The sequence below is a fragment of the Notolepis coatsorum genome (genome assembly GCF_963971535.1).
Source record: "Notolepis coatsorum genome assembly, chromosome: 7".
NCBI lineage: Eukaryota > Metazoa > Chordata > Actinopteri > Aulopiformes > Paralepididae > Notolepis > Notolepis coatsorum.
Window position 1 is genome coordinate 8249231 of NC_140171.1, and position 12500 is coordinate 8261730.

At 48.2% G+C, this 12500-nt stretch overlaps 1 protein-coding gene across 2 annotated transcripts in view; it reads right to left on the reverse strand.

Annotated features, from left to right (window-relative positions):
- The window catches only part of mslnb (mesothelin b), a 321296-nt gene that overhangs the window by 193538 nt on the left and 115258 nt on the right, over window positions 1-12500 (reverse strand). For both annotated transcript variants that reach the window (XM_084318707.1, XM_084318706.1), the window contains exons 78-84: window positions 11934-12124; window positions 11265-11355; window positions 10932-11058; window positions 10108-10298; window positions 8875-9033; window positions 7969-8105; window positions 5001-5143 (exon numbers count right to left, since the gene is read on the reverse strand). In XM_084318707.1, coding sequence (XP_084174833.1) covers window positions 5001-5143; window positions 7969-8105; window positions 8875-9033; window positions 10108-10298; window positions 10932-11058; window positions 11265-11355; window positions 11934-12124 — 1039 coding nt within the window. The remainder of the gene's footprint in view (window positions 1-5000; window positions 5144-7968; window positions 8106-8874; window positions 9034-10107; window positions 10299-10931; window positions 11059-11264; window positions 11356-11933; window positions 12125-12500) is intronic.

Below are 12500 nucleotides of genomic sequence, written 5' to 3' on the forward strand. Positions count from 1 at the left end.
CTTGACCCACGACTACACACACGCACAACCCGCATGCCACCCGGGAACGAACGGAGGAACAACCTCGTTACTGCCCCCAGAATCACGGGGTCAAGGGCAAACCCAACCCCGTGGCAAGGCCGTAGCAGCGGAGCACGAAGGAAGACCCAGACCCACCAAAAGGACTGGACTCCCTGGAATGGGGGCCCGGAGAAGTCCATGATGCCAGCATCAAGACCCCACCAGGTGGGCACGTAGTGCCCCGCCCCCCACATCGCCAGCGTATTCGGACAAAGGCCCCTCAGTTACTGCACCTGGTATTCCCAGGCGGAACCAACCAGGCCAGTAAGCCGAGCGGGCCCCGTCCCCCCAATAGTACACCGCCTGGCACACTGACCCTGCAGAATAGGCAGTCAGCATGGCCGTAAGCACACAAAAAAGGTTAACCAACGGAAGCAGGCAGCGCACCGGGGAAAAACCAGGCAACAGGCTGTTAACCCTAGCCTGGAGACTGCGGACGAGACAGGCGCCAGAGGGGACAGCTGAACACAGCCGCCCCGGCGGAAGGAGCGTAAGCTGGCGGTGTTGCATGACCAAGCCTCCATTTAACAACCCCCACCCAGAGGGGTCGAGGCAGAGAAGGCTGACACGATTGGCAGACGTCATGAACGTGCAGGGGCACCCTCAACCGGTGAACCCGGGAGTTGACACTGCTCCAACACACCAGGGAATCAACCACCTCGGTGTTACCCAATGCGGTGGTTGTTCCTATAACCCCTCAAGAAAAAACTCCAAAACACACCTGCGGGTATACACCGGCTATACCGCAGTACAAATGTTTCAGTTTCCAAAAAGGGTTAACCCAGGCCTACGGGTCGCAAACATCACTTCGGACCGGGCCTGGCGGTACGGGAAGCACAGGGTCACCAGAGGAGGTCAAAAAAACCACCCCCACAGGCCCCTCTTCGCCATGCGTGAGAGAGGAGCGAAAAACAATGGAGAACCAGCCCCTAAGCACACCGTTCCTGGTATTCCCCGGCGGTCTCCCAACCAAGTACTAACCAGGACCAACCTGTGTAGCGGCCGAGATCCGACGAGATCGAGCGCGTACAGAATGGCATGGCTGTAAGCCATGACGACAGTGCTGAGTAAAAACATACCCAACCAGGGTCTCCATAGCGCTTAACCCTGTGACACCCAGACCGACCTGGCATTTTTCCCCCTGAAAAAAGCCCAAGTCCCTCAGGGTACCAGAACAGCAGATCTGCATCCCCGGCGGACAACGGGTTCAACTGACCTGGACCAGCGTGACCAGAACCAGTCCCGTGCCCTAACCACGCCGACATGCCCCAGGAAAAGGGCAGATATGCGTGTTGATCTTAACATGAAAAGAAGGCGCCACCCAGACGTCGGGACGAACCGCGCCTGGTGGCCCACCCCAAGGGCGTGAGACCCCACTACATATGTTCAGATCCATCCCGTCATCATCCCCCAGACATGAACGAGGATCCGTCGACAACCCACCCAGGTCATGGGATGTGGTCGCCGGAAGAGGAAAAACCCCCATCTCAGTTGCTTTATAAAAACGCTGTTTCAACCACAAGCAACTAAGGCGTGCCAGTCAATCGCCTGTTTACAGCGAGCTAGCACTATACGTGCGTCGGGACACACCCCCATCAATGAACAGGCTATTTAGACCTGCCATTGAATCCCCAAGGCGCCCAGGGGAACGACAAGAGGGGTGTGACACTCCCTAACTCCAACACTTCTGGAATAGAAAGAAGGAAGCATCAACAGTATGTATCCCAGTCTACACAGCCGGGGTAAAAAATGTTCACATTTTTACATCCCACCACCCTCCCATAGGAAAGAAACGGGGATCCCCAGAGAGACTTCCCACGCGAGCTGTACAGATTGAAAAGAATATATTGCACCTTGAGCCATGTAAAAAACTGGTTTTACGGCCTCCGGGGAAGAGGCACCGAACCCATACACACTCAATAAACGAATCGAATCGAATATACATACAATAGAAAAGGACCCTTCTAGAGGGTCCACTCACTTTGACAATCTGAGGAGGAAGGCTCTGTACTCTGATGGAGGCTTCCTCACATGGATCACATGGAAGAAGGAGTCCGAACTCACAGAAGGCCTGAGTAGGCGCTTGGTGAGGAGGAGCCCTGACCACCCCCCCTGAAAACAGATCCATCACATGGACCTGAACAGCACACGGAAGTCCTACCAACAGAGACGCGCACGGTGACGTACTCTATGGCGGGGGAATTCCTGCGGGAATTCCTGCGGTGCACACGCCCAATATACCAGGCCGTGGGACCAGGAACTCCCTCCCCCCCCCCCCCCCCCCCCCCGTAACGTGCCGAACCGCCACGTGACGGGAACCTTGAAGGACAGGGGGTGTACCCCTGACCGACAGACAATGGGGAGAGGAAAGGTTACCAGTTCACCCCTTTACGACCCCACACCCATGATACGACGTAACGACAAAAAGAGAATATGACACAGTCATAGTCAGCTCTATGAAGCGTTTCACAGCTCCACACAGCGCACAAGCTAACCTGCTATCTGATTTTTACTAAGGAAAAACACAGAATAGAGAGGGCTCTAAGAACCCCGGTCCAACATACACATGTGCTTCTGTGGCCAGTACAACCCAGTTGTAGGTCACATGACACACACAACCCATCATCATCACAATGAGAGAATACATCATTCTTGATTAGTATCGACCACAGGCCTTGCTAAACACACATGACAGCAACCAAACCAATTTCCCTTTAGGAAATAAGTTTCTCCAGCAGATTTAGCACAACCTCAGCAATCAAGCTGAGAGGTACATCGTATCCCTACCACACAAAAGACACAATTAATGCACAACATGTCTGATAGGAGGTGATAAAGTCCCCAGGGAACCGGGGGGGGAAAAACACAATCCTCCTATTTTACCCACAATACGGCCAGTTAAAACAGGAAAACCTGTTAATGTGTGAACTCACTGTCCATTGTCATTACAGTCTGAGAAAGAACATTCTTTTACTCACTCGTCACCAAGCATAGCTTCATAGGTTAGTTGCCTTAGTAGTGAGTACACGGTACACATAAACACCATGATGTTTCTCACACAACAACCAGATCAATACATCACGACCTGCACGGAGAAGCTACTGCCAGTGACAAAAACAGCTCACACACAACCCGCAACGTATCTCAAATGCATTGCAACAACACACGTTTTGGGAAAAAACACCGTCATTCACAATACATTTAGCAAGGTAAAACCAGAAGACGTGTTATGAGGGTCTGGCCAACCCCGTACCTGCCCGGAACGCAGATCAGCGAAGTGCAGTCACAAGCGTCCCGTGTTGTTCGATCCGGGCAGCGTCGCCGCTCCACCAGTCGCTACAGTCCTCTTTGTTGACGCAATCCCCGTCTAGGCTCGGGCAGGGTTGACGAACATCCCCTGTCAAGGATGACGTCGTGGTCAAGAGTGTAAAACATGTTAAAAATCAAAGCACGTTCAACAGAATAGCATCAAGCTAACGGCTGCTCCAGCCGTTCGGGTGCTATCGCTTCCGCTCGCGAGACGCCGATCTACGACGCACGCGATCAGGAGCGAGCTCCCGGCGGCGCGCGAGAAGCCAAGCTCCCCGCGCCAGGCCACCGACCGGCTAACCGTAAGCTATGAACATGTAAACAATGACATAACACTCACCCAGACAGGCCGCCGTTCTGAACCCTCCTCACTTTTTAAGAGAAAAGAGAACACAAGACGTCAACACCGCTTCACAACGGTGACAATAACACGTCCGGCGGAATCAGCACAGTACCAACTGGCCTGTATAGCTGACTTTGAACATGAATCTGCCGCTATCGCACATTACATGCACATATCCCCTCGTGAAGGAATACTCTCATTTGGATATGAAAGATGGGGTCTTAACACGGTGACAGAGAGAATCCACTCGTCCAGAACACACAGGGATCACCAGTGTCAATGGTCGCGGCCCACTAGTTAAAACTATAATGGTCGCCAGACCAAGGCCTTCTGTCGCCTAGACGGCTAAACAAAGGACCCTAGCCTGGGGCCGGTTTCCATAAACTTTGTCTAGTAGCCCCCATAGCACTAACAGACAAGTGGAGCCCGCCAGCAAACACTACTCACCCAACCTGGAACGCACCGCTCCTCACAACAGCGGCATGTCCGACAGTTCAGCTGTGGCCTGACAGGTTTCACCCCAACAAACACAGCAAGGAACTGCAGTTGAGAAGCATGCAGCGGCGTGCTCCCAATACGAAAACCGGTGGAGGGTTTGTAGAATGATCATCATCTTCTAGACACTCCAGTACGAAGACAATATCGCCGTATTTTCTCGAAAATAGTGAGAGAGAAAATAAAGATATGATGTCAACGTATCCTTGTTTCCCAAGCTGTTCCTAATCCAATTTCTTCCATCATGGTGTCAAGTGTGGGGATCTACCGAGGCACTTCTTCCTTGTGGTGAAAGCGAGAAGGAGGAGAGCAGGTGACCACACACCTGCTTATGAAGGTAAGCTGATGAGGGGTGTGGTCAGACTAATACTGGTATTAGAGGTACATTTGTGGTTTATTCAGTACGCGTGCACGTACGCGAGATAGTGCAGAAGGCGAAGCCAAGCTGAGCCCTAACGATACAGAACGTGGCTACACGGATCCACTGAAACGGATATTTAAAGACATCTTCACCTTAAAATGCCTTTTTTCGAAAATCTCCGTTTTCTTTTCCGAAAATGCCGTTTATGTGTGGATGAAAGGCCTAAACGTAGAGAAAAATGTGCCTTTTGCTAAATATCCGTACTCGTGTGAACAGGGCCTAAATGTCCCCACTTAGAGGGAAAACAAGGGGCTACTTTAGAGTTAACGTTATGAAGTCAATGGAATGTCCACAAAAGGAATGGCAATGTTTGTGTGTGCGTGCGTGCGTGTGTGTGTGTGTGTGCGTGCGTGCGGTGTGTGATTGCTATACCCAAGAAAGGCGTCATTAGCTGGTAGCTGGTAGCGGAGACAGTGCTGGCGCGGGTGCGTCCAGCGAAGGCTCCTTCAGCGATGGTGAACAGAGCCTGCTTCTTCTGCAGGCCGCAGCTGGTCAGCGTCAGGGTGTCGGCCGTGCTGTGAGAGAGGGAACACAGGCGTGTCCATGTTGTTTGTCCATGTTCACCATTCCCCTCTGCACTCATCTCAGCAGCCGTGCGGCAGCAGGTGAAGCACGGCCACCGCCGGACAACATGTGGCATGACGCCATGCAGGGTCAGGGGTTGCTGCTGACCTAGCATCAGATTGCTCAGTTTCACCTGACCATATTAGGGCTGAGCCCAAACGTTCGAACGTTCGGACCTTCGTTCGTTACGTTGGCATTCGAATTCTAAATCAACATTCGAATACATTTTTTTTTATAATATTTATTTTTCTTTTCCCAGCAGCCACCACAGCTGCAGAATGATGTCACTGAGGAAACGCTGCATGTTGAGCGTTAGTCAAATGGTAAATGCTGCATTAATAAGAGGTAAGAACTAATGTAAAAGCTAGATGTGTTTAAATTTTGGGAGTTAAATTATGGAATAGCCTTAGTGACGGGTTGAAGTTGTGTACTTCTCAAAAAAGCCTTCTCAAAAAAGTACAGTTTTGAGTAAAACATCAAACATTTGTTTTTTCTTTCAAAAAATTATATCTTGCAGCATATTTTAAGTTTTTCTTTCTTATATTAAAATATATTTAGTTTTTAAGAATTTGTAAAGGATAGGCAAAAATAAGCATGTGCTTCAGCCTATTAATTTTTTTCGGTCGTTGATTTTGGATTTTGTGTGTGAGCTTGCCTTGAATATGTAAATTTGTGATTTTCTTTTCCTTTTGTAAGTCCACACGGGTGTGTTTGATTTGTCTGTAAACAAGACCGAAAAATAAACTTCATTCATTCATTCATTCAATATAGCAGCTTTTATCCAAAGCGCTTTACAATTTGTTCCTAAACCAGTCTAAACCAGGGGCGGGGCTAGGGGGTGGCTACTTGGGCTCAAGCCCCGATTGTTTTCTGAAAAGCCCCGAATCTATTTAAAAAAAATAAGATTTTTTCTTTTTTTTCTTTTGACAATTAATCATTGTTACATGAAAATATGTTTGCACCAGATTTAGCAGAAGCTAATTTCCATCTGTAATCTATCCAGCTGCTAACTGTATTTGAGTGAGTTAAGTCTTGGTGTTATGGTAGACTCAGACCTAAGCTTTAAATCACAATCAACAAGTTGACAAAAACATAATTCTTCCACCTTAGAAACATAGCTAAAGTACGGCCATTTATAAATCAAAAGGACGGTGAAAACCAGATCCATGCCTTTATCTCAAACCGACTCGACTACTGTAATGCACTCCTTACCGGCAGTGGTGCAGTGCTGGTATAACTCGGTATAACGGCGTTATACCTCGCTCACTGAGGCTGAAGTACGCGCAATCGCTTTTTACATGGCATTATCCAACCGGACTCCCGGAGAAGCATGCAGCTGCAGAGCCGCAGAGCCAGCGGCGCTCTCTGGGCCGCGCGCTGACGGCCGCGCTGTGAGGCAATAGTATCCAGCTGCAGGACGAGAGCAGCCAAAAAAAACTGTGCATGCGCGCGCACGTGCACGCGCGTGGAGCGTTTGACCTACTGTCAATTTGCCACTGCAACACTGCTTACCGGCCCCCCGGAAAAATACGATGATAACTATTTTATTGCAATGCACTATTGCATTATTTTATTCTATTTTACTAACTATTTTATTGCACTGCACTATTTTACTTTGTATCAGTGATAATCAAACCGTAAACAAAGACGCATATTAACACTTTCAGTGCCAGATGGCGCTGTTTACTGTTACTGTTGAAAGGCCAGCGCCTTTTAACATGGGGATACGTGGCTGTGTTTGCAGGCCTAAAGCTATATTATATATTATAGCTATGGATCTAATAATATAGTCGATTGTCATTGAGTTTCTTCTGGTCAAGATGCAAAAAACAGATCATTTTTCCATCCATACATTTCCGTTTTATACCGTCGTGAATATGAGTGTAGTTTCAGGGTGGTCTGGTGTCATTTCCAAAATGACAGACACCAAGCCACATCGTTTCAAATGGAGTGCAATAGCGGCCGCAAGGTGTTAGGCGGCGGTATTGGACTTTTGAGATCTCAGACCCATCCCCAGTGATAACACAGGCTGCCGGCATGTCTTTATGAATGGAAATATCGAATAAAAGAAACAACGATGAAAACCCGACTATACTCTGGTTTTCGGGGGTCCTGGCGCTCAACGTTCGGCGAGTTAACCCTAGATCTTAGATCCTAATATGAAAAACGATGTGATTTAATGTTCTATGTCTTACCTTGACTTTGTCTATTTTACTGCTATCTATTTTATGCTTTATGTCTGCACTTTATGCATTGCTCTTGATCTGCCAATGTTGTGCTCATTTTATGCCTGTCTTTTTGTACTGCTGTGAAGCACTTTGAGCTGCAATTCTTGTATGAAAGGTGCTATACAAACACAGTGTATTATTATTATTATTATTATTATTATAAATTATTATAGTTTGCTTCATTAATTAAAGGGTGTGAATTTAAGTGTTCTCTAGTGCCTTTTGTTCGCTTTAAGGTGGTGGTATAAGTTAAAGGTTGTGGTGTCGAAGTAAAAAAAAATCCGTGCACCTATCTGGGCTAAGCCCCGGATCTCCTACAATCCTAAATCCGCCCCTGGTCTAAACCCGTCTGAAAGAGCTCCAATATGGGGGTTATTTTCACCACAGATCAATCTTTTCATTTGAGTCTGAGTCTCCGTCACAGTAAAGCTTCTTCAAAGTGCCAACCTGGACTCATTGATGAAGAGTCTGGTCAGCAACTATGACTTCACACACACACAGTCTCACACACACAGTCTCACACGCACACACACACACACACCCCTTACCCGAGGCTGTCCTGGGTGATGGTTGACAGAACGCTAGTATCCAGGGCACACAGGACGGCTCCTCCTATAGCGTTGATCACTGTAGTACCGAGGCTGGTCCCGTTCATACTCAGATATTTAGTGATGATAAGCTTGGCCTGGAGGGGGAGGAGGCACACACACACATGGTACAGTAAACACACATGTACATCTGCACACACACATTAGGGATGCAACTTGCTAACTTTCCTGAAAATCTCCCATGGGAATTTAAACTCAGGAATTTAGGAAATTCTGCAGAATTTTTATTTAAAAAAAATCGTAGTATAGCGCTTTTCAAGGTACTCCTTGAATATGTGAATAAAAGTAGAAAGAGATCATTATAAAATCCTCATGCAAGCGGTAATGCTATCCGACTTAAATACATAGCAGGGTTAAAAATAAGAACACTAAGAGAAAACATAATACAATAAGAAAATACTTTACAGTCTTTACAATCAGACAAGAGACAGAACAATGTAACAGCACATGCACAGTGCATTCTCTCATCACATGCACAGTGTATTCTCCCATCACATGCACAGTGTATTCTCCCATCACATGCACAGTGTATTCTCTCATCACATGCACAGTGTATTGTATTCTCTCATCATCACATGCACAGTGTATTCTCTCATCACATGCACAGTGTATTCTCTCATCACATGCACAGTGTATTCTCTCATCACATGCACAGTGTATTCTCTCATCACATGCACAGTGTATTCTCCCATCACATGCACAGTGACAGTCTCATGCACATGCACAGTCTCTCTCTCTCTCTCTCTCTCTCTCTCTCTCTCTCTCTCTCTCTCTCTCTCTCTCTCTCTCTCTCTCTCTCTCTCTCACACACACACACACACAAACCCATCCAAGGTGTTTACTCACGCTGGCTGGGTCCCACTCCCCGTCCGAGGAGTCCATCAGAGCAGACACAGTGTCTATCTTGGTGATGGTCCACAGCCCAATCTCTTCAGCAGAGGCGCCACGGGACGCAACCCCCAACGCCTGGACCTGGTATTCTGGGATGGCCGTACCATTGTACGCCTGGTGGGGGGGAGGGGGGGGGGGGGGGGGGGCAGAGACAGTAAGCAGGTGTACCAGGGTGATTTTAATCAGCCACACCTGCCCTGGGTCAAGCTAATTACACCCGGGAGCAGCTGCATCAAAGTAAGGTTAAATATGGCCATCCACGGGCGGCTAAGTCAGTGGGCAAGGCGCTCGCCACTAACGCAGGAGATGCTGGGTTCGAGCCCAGCTCTCGCCGTTGCTTCCGGCTTGGCTGGTCGTTCATACTAATACAATTGGCAGTATTAGGGGGTGGGAAAGCCGGTGGGTGGGGATCGGACGTTGTGGACAGGTCGGTTGGTGCGCCTGTACAGCAGAATCAGGAAGCAACGGGGGCAGCGTGAGCCTCCCACGCGTTACTCCTCGCCGCTGAGAGATCGCGCTGTACAGGTGAAAAGATGCGACAGGCTGCCTCCTCGTGTACCGGAGGGGACACGTGATGCAAGGCTTGGTCCACATTGCAGCCGACCAGTGGGAGGCATGGTCTAACAACGTTCGAGACAGGGGAGGGTAGAATTGGATAATACGAAATTGGGATGGGAGAAAAATAGAAAATGGGGAGAAAAAGTAGATAAAAAGAATATATATGGCCATCCACACAAACACTAGAGAGAGCGCCTCTGTCATGGCAACATGTTAAATCAGCTCTTGCCACTCTCTTCAATACGTTTGTACCGTCTACTCTGTATCTATAACCCCTTTCTCACTGCCCATTAAAGCTGGGGTTTGAACCCCATTATCCCTGCATGCCGTTCTGTGTGAAAGGAACGGAAGCGGAATGGGGGGGTAAAATTTCATGCAGCATTTATTTTGCCGTCTTCGGGTATAGTCAAATTGCCGGGCAGTTTCGTCCCGGCTTCTCAGTGTTAAGGGACATGCCGGCATCGCGGGATAGGGCACACCACCACCACAGGGTCGTTGGTACAAACAGGCAGGTTGGTCGGCGCACATCTCTGAGTGACCGCTGATCCGTTGAACACAATGTGCGACACCTTTCCTGAACGTGGCTTTTGAGAGACTATCTGCTAAAAGGGTTAGAACCGAGTCACCTACCTCGCTCAGCTTCCTGCGAACAATAGCGAGGTACTCCTCTTCGTCCACCATTTCTATGATGGCAGGCAGATTGTCTTTAACGATGTCCTTGTCGAGGCACAGGTCGAACTGCTCGGTGGTGTCGTAGTCGAAGGGGAAGGTGTCGTCGGTGATGATCAGTCGAGTGATCTCCCCCACCGTGCATCCACTCCCTAGACGAGCACAAAGAAGAGCCAGTCACACACACGAGGTTTACACCGTTTACACGAGGCTGGGATGTTTTACTTTCAAAAATGTGATCCGCTACAGTGTTACCTGTTCAGAGTAACTGTGTAACATGAATAAGTGGAACACCCAAACTTTAAAAAAAAAAAAATTTTGTTTGCCTCCAAAAGTAGTGGAGGGGAGAGAGAGAAGAGGGGAGCGAGAGGGGAGGGGGGAGAGAGAGGGGAGAGAGGGGAGAGAGGGAAAAGAGAAGGGGGGAGAGGGGAGAGAGGAGCGAGAGAGGAGGGGGGAGAGAGAGGGGAGGAGGGGAGAGAGAAGGGGGGAGAGGGGAGAGAGAGGGGAGAGGAGGGAGAGAGAGGATGGGAGAGAGGAGGGGAGAGGGGGGGCGAGAGAGGATGGGAGAGAGGAGGGGAGAGGGGAGAGAGAAGGGGGGAGAGGGGAGAGGGGGGAGAGGGGAGAGGAGGGAGAGAGAGGATGGGAGAGAGGAGGGGAGAGGGGGGGAGAGAGAGGAGGGGAGAGGGGAGAGAGAAGGGGGGAGAGGGGAGAGAGGGGAGGAGGGGAGAGAGAGGAGGGGAGCGAGCAGGAAGGACACAATAGAAGGACAGAGTGTGAAAGCGTACCGATGGCTCTCTTGGACACTAATCTGTTGGATATCCTGATGGCCCTTCTCATGCGTCGCCTCTTCTTCCTCGACACCATCTTCCTCCGAGCCTTCAGGAAGGACCTCAGGAAGCTGCGCTTCGTTTTCTGCCCGGTGAAATTAAACATTCAATCCACACACGATATACGTACAGTGGTGTGGGCAGGCAGACATCACCAAACATATACACATACTCACATTATACTGTAATCACACATAATCACACATACTAGCGTAATGTGTAATTAACACACACACACACACACATACACACACACATATAGTATCAAGGTCAAGTCTATGTTCTACTCACCTTATCAAAATATTTGTAGACGTTTTTAGTGAGGTAGAGTGGCAGCATGTCGAGGTTATTCAAGGTTTGTCCTGTCCATGTTGAAGTATTTCTGATTTCACAAAAACAGTGGAAAGTTAAATATTTTCTTAGGACTTACGTCTATAGACTAGCTTTTATGTCAATGTTTAATCAAATGTTTTATTGTTATTTATGGTTCTTTATGATCATCGTTATTTATGGTTCTTTGTGATCATTGTTATTTATGGTTATTTATGACCATTGTTATTCATGTTTTTTTTAATGACCATTGTTATTTATGGTTCTTTATGATCATTGTTATTTATGGTTCTTTATAATAATAATAATAATAATAATAATTCATTTAATTTATATAGCGCTTCTCAATAACCCGAAGTCGCTGACAGTAGTCGGGAGCAGGAGTACAAACAAAGAAACGAAAGCAAAGAAACAAAAACTTTATGACCATTGTTATTTGTTTCGATCCCTTTCGTTCCATTTCTTCGTTCCAATTCTTTATGTGAAGCACTTCCTAGTTTTTTAGAAGCGTGCTTTATAAATAAAACATTATTATTACCGTATTATTATTATTATCATTGGAATCATTTGGATGTTGTTTTGGGGAAGCAACAGAGCAGCAGGACAGAGGCAGAAGCCTCCAGGACGTACCCGTACTGTGTGCTGCCCGACACCAGCAGCGTCTCCATGGCAGCCACCTGAGCAGAGGTGAAGTCCGGGCAGTTGTTGAGCTTCTCCAGGATGGAAGGGTCCGAGTTCTGGATGTACGACCCGTCCAGGGTGCAGCACATGTTCCCCAGAACCGCTACGTTGTCTTGAGTCAAGCTTGTGTTGGTTATACCCTGGGAAAGTAAAACAGATCAAATGTTTGGATTGGGCTGTTAGTGAGACATTTTTTATATATATGTCATGATATCCAGAATATCAGTATATCACAATATCTGCTACATAAGCTACTGGCAAGCTTCATGCTCTGCACCTATCCTCTGACCAGCCTCGAACCATGAACCCTTCTCGCTCACCAGTGCCACGAAACGTTACTACCGCGTTTTTTTTAACCCTTTCACTGCCACACGACGGTCGCCGTCGGTTGTGTGATAGTAACGGGTTAACCTCCTGTCGTGTGGCAGTGAAAGGGTTAACCTGATGTCGTGTGTGGCAGTGAAAGGGTTAACCGTCTGTGTGTATTGTCGCGGTGAAAGGGTTAACCGTTTTGGT